Source organism: Bacillus rossius (genome assembly GCF_032445375.1).
Source record: "Bacillus rossius redtenbacheri isolate Brsri chromosome 4 unlocalized genomic scaffold, Brsri_v3 Brsri_v3_scf4_2, whole genome shotgun sequence".
Lineage (NCBI taxonomy): Eukaryota > Metazoa > Arthropoda > Insecta > Phasmatodea > Bacillidae > Bacillus > Bacillus rossius.
Genome location: NW_026962011.1, coordinates 6824076 through 6845009, shown reverse-complemented (window position 1 = coordinate 6845009; position 20934 = coordinate 6824076). Strand labels below are relative to the sequence as shown.

Sequence of the window (20934 nt, the reverse complement as noted above, 5' to 3'; positions counted from 1 at the left end):
GTTGCTATTATTATATCAGTATTTATACTAGACCATTAAAATTATACCCATATTATGTTATCAATACGAGAATTACAATTTATAATTAACTTTAACTTCAAAATATTCAGAACAGGTTTCGTGTGGGTTGGTTCCTTTTTGCATAACTACGTCCAATTATGATCTTAAAATATATTCCAAACACATGAATATTTCTTAAAAGGAATAAAAAGCTGGTGTTTGATATCAGAAAACTTAACCATAGACTGAACATGATGAGGCAGAATAATAACTTGTTAATAACTGTATCAAGTGGGGAGGGCAGTAGCCTGGGTCGTTACATACTGTCAGCATGTTCCTTAAACTCGCAACTCTGTATTAGCTTCTTTAGATCTGTCAGAAACAATTTGAACAACTCACCATATTGAGTTTGACTATGAAACTTAAATGGTTCCACTACAGTATTCTTAACTGGGTCACAATATGATGAGAATGCCAGCAAAACTTAGTCCTTTTTGTCCTCGTTTGATAATTCAAAAATATTGTATAATTCCACTGCTTCATCACCTATAACATTCAGCATCATTATTTTAACTTGAGATCGCTTTGATGAGTCATAACCTGTGGCAACACTTTGTTTAAACCTCTGAAAATTTTCATAGATTGCCATTGGCGACAGTGGTTTTAACGACTCATCCATCATCACCTGTTATCGCTTTACACTTTTTCACTTATCCCATTTAACTTATATGCCCTCTATTGATTGACGTCATGTCATTTCCTAAATTAATCCTACCGATGATGACATGACGTAATATCATGCAAGTCCTTATGTATTATTTACCCCATCGTATCTCCCAACATCAGCCTGATCTTCTTCGCATTACTGACCTTGATGCTCCCATTATTACCAACCTCTAGCTTAACACTCACAACACATGTTACTCATAACTGCCTTTTCTCCAATTATGTAACTATCACTGATCTTACATAGAGAGCATAATTGTTTAAATTTACTATATTTAGGTTATTGATTTGCTTTTTTTTTTGTACAGAAAAAAATGTTCTATACAAATAAGGTGGTTTTTAATAATGTGTCTTATTTTTTTGATTTCAGGTGGGGATGAGCCCTTGGGCAAACTACACTTTTCGTGTGATCGCAGTCAATAAGATAGGCAGATCTATTCCATCTTCTCACTCTGCCATATGCACGACTCAGCCCGATGTTCCGCACAAGAATCCCGACAATGTTGAGGGCAGAGGGACAGAACCCACCAACCTGGTCATCAGCTGGACTGTAAGTGAGGCATGCCACTGCTGAAAAAACAGTCTTAAGATACAATAATTGTGTTTAAAGTGACTTCAATTGATTAAGTGTTGATGTGTATGCTTACTTTTCACTATGTCTTGATTCGGTGTACATGCTGGAGGCTTAAATTATTATTCGTTTGAAACTTTACTGAACTAAAACTGAAGCTATGTAAGTTTTGAAAAAAATGTTAGTGAAACTGAAATGAGATGCTCGAGAATTTTTCTAATTTGACTTCCACGACAGCCAATGTATCAAAACTACAGGAAAGAGTCCTGTGTACACTAACTTATTTCTTCTTCGGCAAACAATGTTGAAATCGTTGCTATGAATGCTGAACTGTTATTGCATGTGGAGCATAACTTTTCATTGGCTGTTTCTGACAGTGCTCAAACTTATTTTAAGATGTATGTTTCGAGAGATTAAAACAGTCAAAAAGTATGGATTTTCAGTAGGGCTGTGCTGTTCTGGTTTTTATTGGTCGGTTTTGTTCCAGTTCGGTTTTACATCAGTAACCTTGGTTCTGGTTTTGGTTCTAAATAGAGCCAAAAAAAAAAATCTCTGTGCTACACTAAATATGAATAAAGGTTAACTGGATCATTATTTTGTTACTAAAAACAATTTAAAAAACACAGATAAGAGGCATACACACTCTGAATTAGCATAAAACTGTATTTAATAATTTTAAAACTAACCTTAAACCTTGGCATAGATAGACCCATCATTACTGGCATCAAAATCCTGATAGCGAAGATACATTCTAATTTTCTGGTTCAGCATTTCTGGTATTCAATTACATATATTTTTTCTTACAGTTCAAATGTAATTTTGTTCTTTAGTCTACTGTTTTAATGTACTTATTTTATAATGCAATGTGTTTCGGTGCATGGTTTTTTTATATTGTAATTGGCTTTTTAACATATGACCGGCCAGAAATCATAGCATTCTAACCTGTGAAAAAACAGTACCACCAATAAATGAAAGAAACTGAAAGATGCCATATTGTTTTAACAGTGTTTATGCTATAACCGTTTGTTTCAACAGTGTTTATGCCATAACAGTTTGTTTCATTATTATTTGAAATTTCTGCTTTGTTAAATCAGATATCACATGTAAAAAGTATGTTGTAGCCAGTCATTATGAACTTTAGGAATTTAAATGTACTATGCTTTAACGAAGGCAAAAATTAACTGAATGAAGTTATTTCCAAAAAATTTTTTTGAAACTACGATGGTGTCTTTTGATTTCAATCCCTCCCCCAAATTCATTGTAACTATACTCTATGACGTAATTTTTTGTGTGTTATTACATCGTGAAGCATTGGTAACATTAAAATACTGTATTTGTTTACCTTTCCCTCAATATAAAAATATTGCTGCGTGAGGTAAGAAACATACAAAAAAAAAACAGAACCCGAAACCAAAGATATCAAAAGTTAGTTCCGCGTCTGATATTCTGCAGGAACCAAAACTGGAAAAGAAAAATATATTGATAAATTACCCTGTGACAAAAAATTTGCAAGAAATTTTATTGAAATATTTTTAAAAAATCCTGAATTTGGTAATCTGTAAACATATTTGGCATCCAACATGATTTTTTTTATAATTGTAAAACTTTTTTTTTTTGTGTTGTGGTGGGCTGTAATTAGGGCATGCATTGTGTTAGCTGAGGTGAAAAGCATGAGTAGTTAGTTTTTGAACATGTTTTTTGAGGAGGGAGAGACGGAGTTATTGAAAACAGATGAATGGATTGTCAAATCAAAAACTGTCAGAATATATAAAATGTAATTTTGATGTATTATAGTAGTAGTGAATACCTGAACATTCAGCTTGTAGGGACACTATGTTATTAGTAAAAATAAACTGTTATCACTTTTGCAGTACTCCTGTGACGCCACTCTGAAACTAATGTGGTTGTGTGCCGGGTTTGTTGTGGCAGGTGATGCCGGAAATCGAGCACAATGCACCGAGGTTTATGTACCGTGTGTATTGGAAGAGGGACATTGCGGGAGAGCCATGGCAGTCGGAAGACATCTTGGACTGGCAGCAGAACAGCCTGGTGATACAGAATCAGCCCACCTTTCAGCGCTACCGAATCAAAGTAGTTGCCATCAATGAGATGGGCGAATCTAATGTCTCTCCCAAGGAAGTGATAGGATACTCTGGAGAGGACGGTAGGTTTTATATCATAATTTTTTATATAATTTTCTTTTAAAACAGATAATTTTTATACATATATGTATTTACCTCTCTAGAACAAAAGTCTGATTGGGGTGGGGGGTATCTGTCATGGAGAGGTTATTTTTAAAGAGGTATCAGTAGGAAACCAGGCTAGTATAAGTCTGCAATATCAAATTTTCCACTATTCCTGGACACAACACACAGCATTTTGTGTGTGAAAGTCGTAAAGCTGTAGTGTATTTGCTATAGCCATTTGCTTAAAATAATTTTTTTATGCATTCTTTTATTTCATTTTATTACTCCCAAATACCATGAAATTGTGTTAACCAGCACATATTATGCTGTAAAAAAATTAAGAAAGTGAGCTCGACTTAAAAATTATCCAAAATAAATACATTTATTAATTACAGGCCTTAATTCCATAGGATCATTCAGTTTCTACCATTTTTAAACATTCATATCCCTCATACAAAATTTCAACAAAACAGTAATTATTATTCTCCTTTTCATAAAAAGGTTATTTTATTTTATTTTTATACTCTCGTGTTTAGGCAGAGAAAAAGTGATATTTTAGGTAATTCTCCAGCTCATCTAACAGTGTCACCAGCTTGATGAGGTGATTACAATGTCATCTTGTGGTGGGCAACCCTACAATCATTCAAAAGTGCAGTGAAATTTGTTTATGGCTTTGTGACTTCTATAAATACTATTTATATTCATTGCTATTAGAAAAATTTATTCTATAATTACCTTGTGATGCTTTTCAGATACTTAAATGTATTTTTGACAAATTGGTTTAATATTGTTTTAATTTAAGATTTTTGTACCATGAAGCATGTTTTTAGAATACGTATATTAATCTGATCATTTAGGGTAAGATGAGATAAATATGTGAACATTTTAGTTATTTTAATTTTGCTCATTCTTTTAAAAATTTTCTTGTTATAGCAATTTTACAGTAGCTAATTTCAGTAATGTATCTGCATTTTTTTTAAATTTATTTAAACATTTTCCTACAGTTTACTCCAAGTGGGGTCATTTGGAGGCATGGCTCCAAAGATCTAAACCCTATTTTGATTCATGTTACACAGTTGGGGTGGGTTGATGCTTCAACCAAAAATGTTACAAGAAATACTCTTTCACCAGAACAATTACAGGAAATAAGAAAGCTTGGATAAAAATCTACATTTGGAATCATAAAAAATATTTCATACAAACTTTTTTGCTTGTCAAATTTTTATGAGAGATTTGAACCTTTTGCCAATTAATTTGTAAAAAAGATTTAAATATAATTAAATTAATCCAAGTAAAATAAAATTGCTGAAAAATGTACCGCACCCACCAATTTATCCTATCATATCCCACATGTTTCCTTTGATCCCACTTTGTGTGATCTATATGTTTGTATCAGAAATAAATATTTGTTTAAGTTTTTTATTTGTATTAGATCATTAATGATCATTACATTATTTTTATTTAACTTCAATGTATTTTTTTTGTGTAAAAGATTTTTAAAGGGCCATTTTAATAATCACGACTTCAGTAACTGGGATCAAACTTTGATAATATATTTTCATCCTTTTGGGAGGGGTTGTCTCTCGGGAGTGCCGATGTGACGTGACCGTGATACACAACCAAGGCCTTGTTCTAACGCAGTGTGTGTTGGTGTGTGCAGTGCCGACACAAGCTCCTCAAGACTTCACGCTGGTGCAGGTAACTGGAAGCACAAGTGCTCTGTTGAGCTGGAGCCCGGTGCCGCCGGAAACTGTGCGAGGGCACTTCAAAGGATACAAGGTCAGTACTGCAGCACTGCAGGGTCGTACTGTTTCAAGCGACTAGCCTGTACCGTAGTAGCTTCGCTTTAAGCCTCTGTCTGTGCATGATGGTGTGACGTGAAACATAGTCTGTACCACTCGCATCTCACCAAGACAATTTGGTTTTATAAAAAAACCAGCTGTTGAGAACTGCATAGGTATTGCTCTGAACCAGTAGATTATTCTGGTGTGTTCTTATTTTCCTTCATCTTCATCCACCCCCAATTTATCCATGGAGGATGGCACTACTTCCACAGTAATCTATCGTCTTGTCCAGGTTAACTCTCCATATTGGGTGTTTCTTCACAGTTTCGATATCAGAACACATTTTAAAATTTTATCATTATTTAAATTGCATACATAAACTTAACTTATTTATGGGAGGGTGGGGGTTTAATCTAGAAAAACTTTTTTTTTAATTTGTTGGCATATTTTCCAATAATTCTGTAAGAAAGCATTGTGATACTTCAAGTAGTTTTATCATTTTATCAAATGGTCAATTAAGGTATAAATTATAAACCTAATACAGTGACATTGTGAAATGAGTTGGTTGGTATAGGTTAACTACTTTTTACTGTAAAATCATTAGGAATTACCAATTTAAAATTTAGCTAACATCATCACCAACCAAGAAGTGTTTTATTTTTTTATTTCTTCTACGTTATTTCATTGTGGACCTTAAAATATAGATTCAGATACAATGGGTGGATTCAAGGCAATTGGGATTCAACCCATCACTCGTTGCAAGCAGATTTTTCCAGCGGGTAGCTTGGTGGTTGCTTGATGAGTCTAGCATCATGTGTGTTTATGCTACAGTAAGACTCTGGACATTTTAATTGCATCATACAGATTTGGGCTTCAGTGTTGGGTGATGTGCTACAATCCTCAAATGTCTTTGTGTTTTAGTGTTGCATCAGAACTTTTGTGTTTGCGGATATTCATTTACATATCCTGGATATGCTTAATAATAATTTAGACTCAGTCAGAGAATAAATTATTACGGTGATAAAAAAACTATGCGCGATATACTACAAAATACTGGAATCCATTTATTTGAGACCATTTAGTTTAGAATTTGTGTTAGGATTGGTAACAGATATGTGTTGGAATAACTCTGTTTTGGTTTAACTCAATTTAAGGCTTTGAAACTAGTCTTTATAGGTTTTAATCTTCAATAATAAATTTGTTCTTATACTGTATGCATTAGAGGCGTGATGGTTGAGTGGTTTGAACACTCGCCTCTCCCCAAGGCAATCTGGGTTCAATTCCTGGTGGGGTCGAACCTGGAGTTTCGCAAGTGGGAAACATTGCAAGTGTTTTTGTGATTTGTGGCCTGTGGGTTTTCTCTGGGTACTCCCGTTTCCCTCACCAATTCATTCTGTTGCTGCTCCATACCCAATGTCATCTCACCTCACGCATTATTCAGGCTGGCCGGAAAGACAGGTCTGTCTCTTGGGTAGGGCAGCCGGCTCCTATGAGTAGAGCCAAGATTATATGGTTTTATTTTGAACCTGATTTCGTCATTTAAAACCACACATTTTGTCGTTATTTCGTCTTTTAAAAAATATGGCTTTTTTAAGCTATTTATGGTACTTGCACAATATATTTCACGATTGTGACATAATAAATAGCAGTTGGGCCTATTGTGTTGTTTAGAATCACATGTAATCAACATTTTAATGTTATGGTTAAACATTTTCTCTTAAAAAGTACCATACATTCTCAGGAACCGCCAAAAAAATCTAAACAAAAATAATTTGGGAAAAAATTGTAAAACTCACAATAAAATCTTATAAAAAGCCATTATTTAACACGCAGCATATATTTTGTGTGGATTTATAATAATCTTACTAATGTTCGTATAAGAAGAGAAAAAAAAATAATGGGACATTTTGCTTAAAAATACGGCAGCAGTAGCTTGTGCAACGTAAGTAGGAGCGCGGGAATCCGTCTAGACAGGCTGGCGGCAGCACAGGCGGCGGATGCATGACGTCATACGGCTTACCTCTACTTCCCTTGTCCAGACTTCAAGGTTCATCCCTCCCAGGCATACAAACCATCGTGTCTCTCTCCCCCTCCTCCCTTAACGTCCTTTGGCATGTAAAACTGTCAACATCCTTCCTCCCCTTCACCAAACTGCGTGCCACGAAATCCAGGTTTGTATAGTCCATTTCTGGTAAAATGAAAATTTTTTAAGGGTCCCCGCGACAGCCATTTACCGTTAATTGTTTTGATACAATTTGTTTGTTAATTACACAACATTATTTCTGCTGGGAAATCACTGGAACTTCAAAATTTCTTTAATGGAAAGATTTAGCAGGGTCATAAAAGTATTCATTTTTACCGCAAATTAACTATACTCGCCCTTCCTGCCGGACAACATTATCGGCGCGTGACGCATGGCAACTACAGTCGTGTGCCACGCACAGCCACGAAAAACCTACGTGATTTCCAAACCACACTAGATATCCGACTGGAGTCTGTTTACGAAAAGCATTTAAGAATTTGTTAATGCCCAACTGGTTCTTTTGATATCGGATCAAGAGGATTTAGAGGAGATAAAATGGCTAAAAGGTGTTTTCTAAGTTTTAGGTGTAAAAAACCGTTACAAATTTCTTGTAAGTATCAGAGGGAAATGCATTACACCTTTATCTTCATTTTTCCGCCATATAATGTTACGGTCACCGCCCAAATTTCACAGTTATCTGACGGGAACGAGATGACTGCGTGCCAGTTCAGAGCCTTGCGCTAGAACTACCATTGAGCGTCGCTTTTATCATCCCGCTTCACTAACACAAACGCTGACCCGACGGCGCCCTAAAGCTGATTAGAGGAAGCACGTAGAAATGCAAGGCAGGAAATTCTTCCAGCTTATCAACCAGGACCCGGGAAAGTCTTGAATATCAAGCTTTTCACATTAAAATATAAGAGACTTGTATTGTGTAATTTTGGTGTTATTTAGCGGTTTTTCTTAATCACTTTTTTCGCATTTTCCATATAAATTCGCGGAAAATTTCGCGATTTCGTGATTCACCACATAATTGTGGCCCTACCTATGAGTATCAGCCCCATTCCATCCATGTAGACACCCTTCCTCAGGTGGGAAACTACACGTCAATTTTAATTTTCACTGGATGCATTTTGTGCATTGTTTTATAGATTCAAACCTGGACTGACAGAGACAGGGAAGAAGGTATGCGTGAGATTGATGTGAAGGGTGACTCTACTAGATCTCTGGTCACCAAGTTTGTCCCCAACTCCAAGAACTATGCCCGAGTTCTGGTGTACAATGGTCGTTACAACGGCCCTCCGAGTGAAACACTCAGTTTTGACACTCCTGAAGGTGGTAGGTACCTAATATTTCCAAATAAAATTTTATATCATGTTTTGCTTTATTATTGTTTTCTTGTAAATTGACTGCCTCAATGTAAGTTAGTGCATAAATTTTATTATCGTGAGATGATTCACTGTTTCAATATATATATATATATATATATATATATATATATATATATTAATATTAATATTCAAACATTCAAACAATTGCAGCATCTTACCTTCCACATATACATATCTCACTTCATTAACTTGGTGATAATTCGTACTCATTTATAATGTTCACTTCTTGACATACCACAGATTATCATTAATATGAGGGTAAGTTAAGTGAGGTGTTCACATATCTCCAATACATAATAAATAGTGATTGGCGATAATGATAAAAACAGATACCCAATTAACAATAACAATAAAATAATTTATAAATCAAAATAATTCCATAATTTATTGGTGTCTTTTCTTCAAAACCATGCAAATCAAACAGTGTTACTTAGAGGGGTGGGTTTTAAGGTCGTCATGATCTTGTATCTACATAATGAGCTGATATACTTCATTACTTGAAAAAATTACCTCTCGAAAATACAGTGAAACCCCTTATTTACGTTACCGTTATTTACGTTTTCCCGTTATTTGCACTATATTCTTCAGGTCCCGTTTAGTTCCCATTTAGTCCAATACAATACTTTCACTCAAATTACGTCTCAAAAATTGAATCCATCCCGCTATTTACGTCACGTAACAACCACAAACAACCAGAAAATACTGAAGATTAGCTAGTAGGCCTAAAAACATCGTGAAAAACGTAACGTTTGTAGTCGGCAATGAACATTTTAAATGGCAAAATATACATATTTGATAACATGAAAAGTTGCTTTTATTTCTAAACATGTAATAATTCAAGCCTGGGCGTGTAAAAGTCCGAGTAATTATAGCAGGAGACAATCTAAAATGCACGAGGGAAAAACAATAATTCACGAATGTATAAATGTGGCTGCTTGTTACGCAATGTGTATGTAGCCCGTATTTTTTATAAACGCTGCAGGTTGCAACTGTATTTATAACAGCCAAAAAAGCAAGCAGAAGATAATTTCAGATTTTTTTTGTTAGGAACAAATCAGAAAAACATTTTGGCTTTCATTATTTTTTTATTTTTTTCAAATGTGGTAAATTAATAATTGATTAAATACTAAAGTAGAATTTGTTAGTGTGTTTGTACCTGCATTATAGTATTTGCTATTAAACAAAAGGAAAAAAATACTAAATAAGGTAAGCTGTACTCCTTTTTAAACTTTTCCCTTTATTTACACTTTCCCGCTTTTTACACTTTTTTACTTTGTCCCCATGAAAAGTGCAAATAAGGGGTTTTGCTGTATCTTGAAAATTTGGGTAGGGCAGTAAGGCCACAAAGTTGTAATACTGTGCTGTGCTTAACAGTTCACACAATGGCATTCAACCTTTTATTTCGTATTTCTGCTGTGTTGTTGGTCCTCTCACTTTTGAAATTTGTTTATTTATTTATTTATTTATTTATTAAAATTTGTGACATGCACACCAACAGCCGAAGCTTTAGAGGTGTGCACAGAACAAGTAATACAAACACGACACATACAAGCGAATAAATACAACATAAACAGGATAATAAAAGACGACACATACAAGCGAATAAATACAACCTACACAGGAAAATAAAGGACGACACAATAACAAACAAAACAAAACAAAACAGCAACTGAGATAATTTTAACTAATTGATCTAAAATTGGAAGAATAAACAGGATTATAAAATTACTCAGAATATTAGGGTAATCATAAAAATTAAAATTTGAAGTTTTTAATAAAATTTTCATATTTATTGAAATTTGAGATAAGTCTGTAAATTAAATCATTATTATTGTGTAAGGAACATAATAGGGATCGAAGGCGGCTTTTGAACTGCGGGACTCGAATACCAGAGTTATCAAGTAAGTATAAGCAATTAATTTTTGAACTATAGCACTTAAACACAAACAGGGCATCCAGATGGATGCGACGATTTGAAAGAGATTCTAATTTGGGTAATTGATGGTGTCTAGAACTAATTATTTTGAAAAATTTATTTTGTATGGATTCAATTTTGTCACTGTCGGTGGTGTTAACAGAGCTGCCAACCATTACGGATTTTCCGTAATTATTACGGATTTTAACCCCGAATTACGGAATTACGGAACATCGCTAGTTTATTACGGAAACGAGGCTTTGTGCTGCATGGTAACGGAAAAATTTACGTTTCTGCTGTGCGTGTTTCGTGAACGCTGTTTGAATACTTCGCTTGGTTGCTCAAATAACGGAACTAGTAAGTGTGCGCATGTACGATGTACTGTCGAAATAAGTAAATTAATTCTCGTGTTTTCAAATAATAATGGGATGGTATTACGTCCGTTGTACGATACAACTAGTACATATCCTCGGACTTATCGTTTGAAGGCTACTTACATCACGATAATTTTTGTACGGTACTTTGGCTAACCTGTGTTGTATTAATTTATTTCTTGAAAGCCATTTTTTTCATCATAGTGTTTTTGTCCGGTTTTTGTCGTGTCTACAGACGTGAATTTTTTTTTTTTTTCGATAGTGTTGTGTTCTTCAGTGCCGGTTGTAGAAATGAAGCGTGTGACAGAATAATGTGCATCTGGGGGAAAAAACACGCAAGACTTCAGAACTTTCCACTTAAATATTCAAAAGAATGGCCATGATTGTCGTTTTCAAATGTTTGGAACGCCACGGTTTTGTAATGTATGCGCGTGTGACTTTTCGATTGCACATGGTGAAAGGGATGACTGTAGACGGCATATTGAATCAAAGAAACATGCAGAACATTTTAAAGCCGTGACTAGCAATAAATCTATACCTTCGTTTTTTCGCTACATCTGAAGAAACGAAAGTAACGAACGCAGTTATTGTTTACAAGTCCTTGTGTTTGTCTTGTTTGTTTACATGACATTTCTTATCGAACCAGGATAAAAGAAGCAAATAAAAAGACAGTTGTTTTAAAGTTTAACTTTGAATACATTGAATTGAAGATTCAAAATATCCAGTAAAATTATTAATATTTCTTACATATTCAGATGATTGTATTGTTCAAATAAATTTTTTTATGTATTAATTTGCATTGTATTCATATTTTTCTTTTTCTTTTGCATATTATTGTCGTTGTTTTATCTTGTGAGTGTGTTATAATGCCCCAGGAAAAATTTATCGTGCATGATTTACGCGTACTTTTTTCATATACCTAATTGCCATTACTGATGGGTGTGATTTGAGGTTGGCAGCTCTGTGTTAATACTGTTCCAGATAACTGAGCAATATTCGAGTTTACTTCTAACTAAGGACAAATAAAGAGTAAGAATGGATTCAATATTAGATGCATAGTAAGTTATATAATTTATTAAATATAAGGTTCTACGGGAAAAGGATACTAAAGAATTAACATGTTGATGAAAGAATAGTTTGGAATCAAGAATAACACCAAGATCTTTTATACTAAGAGATTTGGAAATTTTTGAGTTGTCAAGAAAATAATCATATTTAACTGGATGAATTTTCCTTGTGAAAGAAATAATTTTTGTTTTATCTTTGTTAAGTGAAACTAAATTCATTTTGCACCAATTATCAATTTCAGTAATATCAGATTGAAGAAGCAGACAGTCATTTAAGGAGGAAATTTCTCTGGATATTTTAAGATCATCAGCAAACAGAAAACCAGTAGTATGATGAAGAACTTTAAAAATATCATTGATATAAATATTGAATAATAAGGGAGATAAAGTACCCCCTTGAGGCACACCAGAAGTAGCATGATATAAAGTAGAAGTTTTTTTATTAAGTGAAACAAAGAAACATCTATCTTTAAGGTAACTAGTAAACCAGGTTATATAATTATTACAGAGACCGAAGTTAGAAAGTTTAGCTAGTAAAATGGAGTGATTGACAGTATCAAAGGCTTTAGCCAGATCAAAATAACATGCATCAACCTGCCCCCTTGTTGTAACTTTATTGTATATAGGATTAATAAATGAGAGAAGATTAGTAGAAGTTGTCATACTATTTCTAAAGCCATGCTGATTAGGAGCTAATCTGTTGTTTATTGGAAAGTTAATATGTTTAAATATTATTTTTTCAAAGATTTTAGTAAAGCCATTTAATAATGATATAGGCCTATAATTAAATACACTGAGTTTACTACCCTTTTTATGTATGGGAATAACCTTAGCTATTTTCCATTTAGTGGGAAATACTTGTGATTTTAGACTTGTATTAAATAGATGCAACAATAGAGGCATTAGAATAAAAGAGCAGCCTTTAATAATGAAATTTGGTATACCGTCAGGACCAGTAGACATAGTTGGTTTTAATGATTTAATTCCCCATAAGACCTGGCTTTCTGATAAGAATGATACAGGAATTGAATCGTGAATAATATCGGGATCAATGATACGAGGGTGGTTGGTGGATGGTACATATACACTAGCAAAGTACTTAGCAAAGACATTAGAAAGAATACCAGGATCATTACAGATATCACCATTGACATTAAGAGAATGGGATTCACTATAACCATTTTTCATAACATTGACATATCTCCAGAATTTTTTAGGGTTATTCTTAACCTTATTATTGATACTACGATTCCAATTAGTTTTATCACGCTTAATAAGATTTTTAACTATTGCTCTATATTTAGAGAAAAGAAGGTAATACTGAGTATTATTGTTTCTTTTATAGAGTTTATGAAAGTGTTTTTTAGATTTTAAGGCATGAATTAATTCACCAGAGAACCAATAAGGATGTTTAGAGGCCTTACGTGTGGATAATGGAATGTGAGTATTGATTTTATCACAGATACAAGATGTAAGTTGATCTACAAGAGCATCTACATCAGTGGTGTTATAATATTCATCCCAATTGTGGGTTTTTAGAGAGTTATAAAGGCTTAAGTAATCACCAGCTTTGTAGTTTCTGAAAATAGAATCTGGAGTAAAATTGTGTGAGGTCGCCTCAATAAGTAGTTTAATAAGTAGGGTAGGATGATAGATATCCTCTTTGACCAGAGATTCAACAGCTTTTTCAACCACACAATGGGATAGATTAGAAATACAAAGATCTAGAAGATTATTGGAAGATTGTATTAGGTTGTGCTGAAATAAATCCAAATTAGATATGAAATCAAGCAGGCACTGAGCCTTGGATCTGACATGTGCACGGGCAATATTGAAATAGTGATTTCCTTTCCAATCTATCCCAGGTACATTGAAGTCACCTAAGATAATCACATTATCATGAGAATTAACGAGTTTTTGTTCAAGAGCTTCAAAATACAATGTGAATAGATTAGGTGATGTAGTTGGAGGAAGATAAATATTACCCAATGTTAAGTACTTATTAAAGGCAATTTTAATATTAATCCATACGGCTTCTTATGTAAACATCAGACATTGTTTCTTAAAAATGAAAGTATATTTGCGGATATTTTCATGTAATGGTATTCTATAAATAGGGCTGGGCCGATACCGATTCCGATTCTTAAGTATCGGCCGATATTCAGAGTATCGGCATCGGCAGAATCTGTAAAATATTTGCAGATACTTCGCGCCGATACCTCAGTCCAAGTTCTTAAACTGTGTTATATTGTTTTTGTTAGAAAAAAATCACTAAGGAATAGTATTTCACGCAACTGGTTATTTTGTAAGTCAAAACTAATTTTTAAAAAAATTTCCTGATTTTGTCATTTATGCACTATTACCCTAAGTTTCCTTCCCACAGCGCTACTGTTTTAAAGAAAACTGGTTGTGTTGATTGTTTTAAAAATACAATGGAGCCCGAGAACCATAGAGACGTGCATACTATAAATGTATAAATGTCCTAAACTTGAGTTTATACCCTTTCTTATGTACCAATGTACTCTATAATGTTTAATAATTGTACTTATGCAGTATGTATGTATATATGTATTATCTGTATAAAATTGACTTGACTTGTTCTATATCCCGGAGCCCTTAACTCCATATGGGATCCACTGAACAAAAACTGAATAAATAAATAAAATAATATTCATTGCCAACTGTGGAGCAAAGACAGCCTCATGTTACGTTTACCAGTGCTCGCGATAAAGTAAATTGCACTTGCGATCATAGAAACAGTTGCTGAAGAACGTCTGAGTAGCTTGCCCCGTCTCCATGTTATTTATATATCTATGGCTTTGCTGATGTTATGTTGTTGTGTTTGTTTACAATTTAGTATTTATGTTAGCTTGAATTGTTAAAATCTAAACTTAAGTGATATTTTAAAGATTTTTCTGAGTGTGATGATATGGCTGGGAAGAGAAGTGAAGTTTGGAAATACTTCACTCTTCAATCAAATGAAGATACCAAGGCTACATGCACGTTCTGCCATGTAAAAATATCACAAGGTGGGGTTAAGTCAAGAGGATTCACCACATTAAACAAAAACCTTTCTTCAACTTTAAATAGAAAAACCAAAACTCTAACCCGAATGCAAGCCACTAGAATCTGACGTGAAATAACGTGTCGTAGTACACACTTGCCACGAAAGAATGCGGGCTATCAAATGTAGTTAACTCGGCACCTGACAGAGAGCGCGCGTTGCATCCAATCGGCGAGATATCGATATTCGACTACGTGCGCGCGCTCTATACGGGAAGCAACATAACCAAACATGAATGATGCGCTGGCTACATTTTCATAATCAGTACGCCATGGTAACGCAGACAATCATATTAAGGAAATACCGTTTAAAAATGTCTTTAAAAGAAATTTTACACGTCAGACAACTTCGTATTTTTCCGTTAATTTATTAAGTAAGTGGTAATGACCGAATAAATATTAGATTTCTACTTTAAAATACATTGTTTTATACGGAAAAGATACCTACACAAAGCGCTCGGCATCTACTAGCGGGACCAAAAACATCATGCGACGTTTACGCGAGAAGTTTTTTAATCCCAATTTTGACAGCCTAAAATATGGTTGCGACGATTATGCGATAAAACACGGTAGTTCCAAAATCGTTTGTAAAATTTCCCGATTTCGTCATTAATGAAATTTGAGTACCTCTATGAATAGGGTATGTGTTTGATAACATAACATTGCCTTACCTTCAACAGATTTGGAGTTATTAAATAACTTTTGTCTGACTTTCAAAGGCCCCTAAATTATATAAAAATTGTAGTAATAAATGCAGATGAATGTATAAACAGGTAAATTAAAATGATTAGGGACCCTTATGTACTTGTACTCTTTTCATGTGTATGGTTTTGTTAGGTGTCGGTTGGAAACAAGTACGTTGATAATCCAGAAAATTGGGAATATTGATCAATAGTAAAATAAATACATTGAACCTAAATTTTTTATTTCTTTCAGTTCCAGGAACAGTGGAATTCTTCGAAGCATACCCCATGGGATCCTCAGCGCTGTACTTGATATGGAAACGTCCAGAGCAGCCAAATGGCAACCTTACCGGATACAGAATCTCGTACCAGAAAGTTGTAGACACAAAAGTTGGGGAACTGAAGGTACTCCCCATTGAAAATCCAAAGCAGACTCGCGCCAAGTTGGCAGGACTGGAGCCGGCCACCAAGTATCGCATCCACATCAACGCGACAACGCGGGCTGGTGCCGGAGAGGGCTACTTCATCGAGCAGAAGACTCGCCCTGCCATGGCCGTGAAGCCAGACGTGCCCAAGTTCACGTGGCACCACTTGCCAACGGAGAACGGCTATGCCACCATCAAGGTAGTGTGGCTGCCCAATGTTATGGAAGGCCGTCCGGGATCTCACTTCTTCGTCAAGTACAGGTGAGTTCATTGCCTTTCTTCTCTGGGTCATTATCTAGTTCCGTTTGCTCCGTGGTGGTTCCATGGTGATCACCCCCATCATCCATAAATCCTCCCAAAATTCTATTATTGTACACATATTTAAAGGTTATCCACACCTAACCTTTAAAGTCTGTTGTATGAATGCTTTACGTACAGGTTATCAGCAGAGGTACCTATGCTTGACAGTTGTTTGGGATCGTCTTCCTGTTTGGTTGTAATAGGACGGTTCGGCCGACTTATCAGGCCATTTTCCCAACCCTTTTAAGTTCATAATCAAACACCTGAATTCTTTGGAATTTATTACATAATTTGTTGTGGTATTGGATCTAGATATATTTGTTTCTATTTCAGACAAAAGGGTGAAACAATATTCCAAGAATCAGAACCAGAGATGATTGAAGATTTCATAATAGTGAGGGGTTTGATGCAAGGTGAAATTTATGATTTTCGGGTAGTTGCTGTTGATGGTGACAAAATGACTGAGAGTGAACCAGAAGAAGTGGAAACATACAGTGTTGTTGGTAAGCATTTGCATCTTTCTTAAATGTTACTGTAGTTACATCATTTTCTCTATTACACCTACGTATTTGTTGGGGGAAATAAACTCACTACTGGAAATCCCAAATAAGAAAATGTCCTGCATACTAAATGTAAAACATTTAGCACTGGACTTTAAAATACATATTTTTACCCTTTTAATAAAATTTTAATATTAATTATTCTAAATTTTTTAAACCTTTGAGAATTTCCTTGACAGGGATTTACTCAATATGTACATATATTATAACTGATTTCAGGTTTTATTTTAAACGTATACATTCTTTTTTTTTTTACTGGTGTCAATTTTTTTTATTTAAACATTTATTTTATTTAGTAGAGTAAAATAAAATTTACATAATTAAAAATTTAAGTGTCATTTAAATTTTTCTACTAGTTATATTAGTTTTATACTTTTTCTTCAATTTTTGAGTTTTTAAAATAATGTAATGTTAAGTGACAAGCTGTTAGCACATTACAGGATAACAAACCACTCTCTGCATGCAGCCACTAAAGTAAACATACACTCCAATAAGAAAGGTTCACACACTTGCTTCCTCATACCATTGTAAACCATTACTGTAGATATATTTTTACTGTTTAATTGTATGCATGCTACATATTTTGGTGTATACTTGTAGTTTGTTATGAACATCAGTGTAGTAGATTCACGGAACTGATACAGTCAAACCTCTCTGAAACGACCCCTCACAGTTCCCAGGATTAGGGTCGTAATAGATGTTTTGCGAAATTTTCAGTTGATTTCAAACACACACACACACACAAACCCCCCCCCCTTCCCCCAAACACCATTCGCCAAGAAACCAGCCGTACAATGGCAGGATGCTGTCACTCACAATGCTAGACGGCTTTGCTTTAAACCCACTTCAACCGTCCTGACAAGTCCGTCGCCCTACAGGCCACCTCTAAAGAAAATATGTCAAAAGACAGTTTATTTTTACTGGTTAGTTTACATGTATGTTTTCTTGCTTGCCGTAGTTAAATACACTAGAACCCCGATGTCACGAATCCCGGATTTAATGAAGCAGTGATTTTACGAATACATTCTCAGGAACCGTCAAAAAATTGGACATTTTGACCAAAATGTGAAAATCAGGGGGGGGATTTAAAAAAAAACGAAATGAAAGATCATTAATATCTGTAAACTTTAACACACAGCGGATTTTTGTGTCGGCTTTAATACTTCCAATAATGTTCATGTAAGGATAACAAAAAAAAAATAATGGGACATTTACTTTAAAAATATGGCAGCGGTAGGTTCTGCAATGCGAGTGGGTGCACACGAAGCTCGACGGCTGGCTGGCGGCAGCGGCTTCATGACGCATAAGCTCACCCCTCCCTCCCCTCGTTCACATTCTTCAAGGCTAGCTCATCCCTCCCAGACACACAAACCATCTAGTGTCCTCCCTTATAACACCAGAATTTCGCTCCCCTTTGAAAAACCTTCAGTGAGAAAATGCTCTTTTCACCCTCCCTTCTCCCGTAAAATTTGGCTATTATGAATGGGGTACTAAAGCGGTGAGGGAGGAGTAGATCGTTGTAAATATTTTCGGACCCCTCCCTCCTCACCAAACACGCCCAAAAAGAAGTATGTCAAAATGTGTCACTTTTCACACCAAGTTAGAGTTCAGTCATCTCTGGCAGGGAATTTACAAGCTTTCAAACTTAAATATAAATGTATTTTAATAGCAAGGGTCCTATGAAAATGAATATACCGAATAAAATCAAGCTGCTGTCACCAAACAAAGCATAAAACGCCCAATGCGTTATCGCTTCGTTATTGCTCGCGCGAGAGGCGAGATGTGGGATGTTAGAAGAAAGATAAATGCGGGGGAGACATGCGCAGCCAGTGTGTTTCCTGCGTGGGGAATAAGTGGCGTAGCCTTTTTTTTTATGCTGGGTGAAGCTATCTTTTTCTATCAACCCACGAGAAAAGATAATTGCTTGAGCTGTCAAAATAAACATCGCTGCGGCAGTTAAAACTAGTCGAGGCGGGCGTGCATCCAGTCGATTGCTGTATGAGTGTGTGTGTGTGTGTGTATATATACACATATACATACACAAACACACACACACACTCGAAAAACATAACATCTCAATTTATAACAAGATTTCTGATAACCTATACGTATTGCCGGATGTTTTCAGCCTGATCCATGCAAGTGTTTTAGCCACGTTTTGAATGAAAACAACTGGCGGGCCAGTGTTGTGCCTTGTTTTGCGGACCCAGCTTTTATCAATTTGCTGACACTTTTAATATATTTTTACTCTCCTCGTTAAAATGAAGCAGATAACGTGATTAACAAGTACAAGCAGAATCCGAGATCGGCCGCAGCGCACGGTATGGGGAGAGGGTGTGCAAGGGCGAGCGAGCGGCCGACTACCATATTCACACGCTGTGGCCGGAAGGTTTTTCGTGGGTTGCATTAATAGTAATTAATATTTAATGGTATTTTATTTATTAAGTCATAATACACACAATATACCAGATATATTTGGTTCCAAAAGTAAAAAAAAAAAAAAATAAATAAATAAAAAAAATAACCCTTGGTGAGGGAATTCGAAATGGGCCACCCCCGATTTTACGAAGGTAGCGATTTTATGAATGCTATCCATGGAACCGTGAGCATACGTAAAATCACTAGAACCCCGATTTTATGAACCCCAAATTTTACGAAGCATCTATTTTACGAATACATTCTCAGGAACTGTCAAAAAAGTGGAAATTTTGACACTAAAACAAAAATAATATGACATAAAAGTATGGGCTTTCTACAAAAGCAACACATATAATATGGCAACATCCAGCACTGAATATAACTCACCAGTTAAGTAATATCCAACAACGTAATTGACATGACAGCTGGTCATTAAATTGTAAACACTGACACGTGAAAGCAATTATTGTCTCCCGCTCTACACACATATTTCACACTGTAAACTTTCACTTCAATAAAGAAATGTTTATCGTATGAGGGGGGGGAAATATCATACACATAAACTCATTTAATGAAAATAAAAAATTCAAAGTAATATTGAAACTGCCTTACTTTTTTTAAAAAAAAGCCCTTAATTGAGGTCTGCTTCTGCTTAATGGCAGCTTTCTCGACAAACTCTTTCAATTTTGTTAAGTGAGACCACATCTCCTCACTTGCACCATGTTTTCTTAGCAATGATGCATAGACGTCTCTCGTTGTGGAAACGTCTTCGAGTTCTTCCGTTTCTCCTTCCCCCTCTTCATCTCTGGACTCTTGCTGTATTTTCCCGGCATCATCAAGGGCACTCCAAACTGCGACGTCATTGACCACTCTCACAAATTCCTCAAACGTACAGTCTGGGACCAAATGCTGCCACATTTGATCGTCGCAAGGCCTAGTAATAGTGCAAGGGGAAGGTGTCAACACTGTCACAGGGCCCAGCTCCGGTTCCTTTGAAGGGCCTGGCTGGGGTTCGGCATCCTTTGTCGGTGGGTCGTCCGGGTCTTCAGAGCTGGCAGCAGGAAGATGCACATGGACGGCAACCTCTTTGTCGACTGGTGTGACGAAGTGGGCATGTGGGAAGCAGTTAGCGATAACTGTAGGCTGCACTGCCCTCCAACTAGCAACAATCGCTTCTATTCCTCTAAATACATCCCACTTCTTGAAATCTTTGCCAATTTCCATTTTTAAAACCATGCTCCGCACTAGCATCTCGCGGAACTTCAGCTTCACTTGCTGTATTATGCTTTGGTCCAGAGGCTGAAGCACACTGTTGGTGTTCTTTGGAAGGAACACCAGCTCAATGTTCCTGAGGTTATCGACAGCAGGATGTGCTGGGCAATTGTCGACAAATAGAACTTTTCGGTTGGCTGCGCCCATCTTTGCATCAAAGCCACGAAGCCATCTCA

General features: G+C 35.6%; 1 protein-coding gene across 7 annotated transcripts in view; it reads left to right on the top strand.

Annotated features, from left to right (window-relative positions):
* The window catches only part of LOC134542458 (neuroglian), a 69927-nt gene that overhangs the window by 28285 nt on the left and 20708 nt on the right, over positions 1-20934 (top strand). For all 7 annotated transcript variants that reach the window (XM_063386758.1, XM_063386757.1, XM_063386753.1 and 4 more), the window contains exons 14-19: positions 1097-1276; positions 3227-3461; positions 5144-5262; positions 8442-8628; positions 16037-16469; positions 16842-17011. In XM_063386758.1, coding sequence (XP_063242828.1) covers positions 1097-1276; positions 3227-3461; positions 5144-5262; positions 8442-8628; positions 16037-16469; positions 16842-17011 — 1324 coding nt within the window. The remainder of the gene's footprint in view (positions 1-1096; positions 1277-3226; positions 3462-5143; positions 5263-8441; positions 8629-16036; positions 16470-16841; positions 17012-20934) is intronic.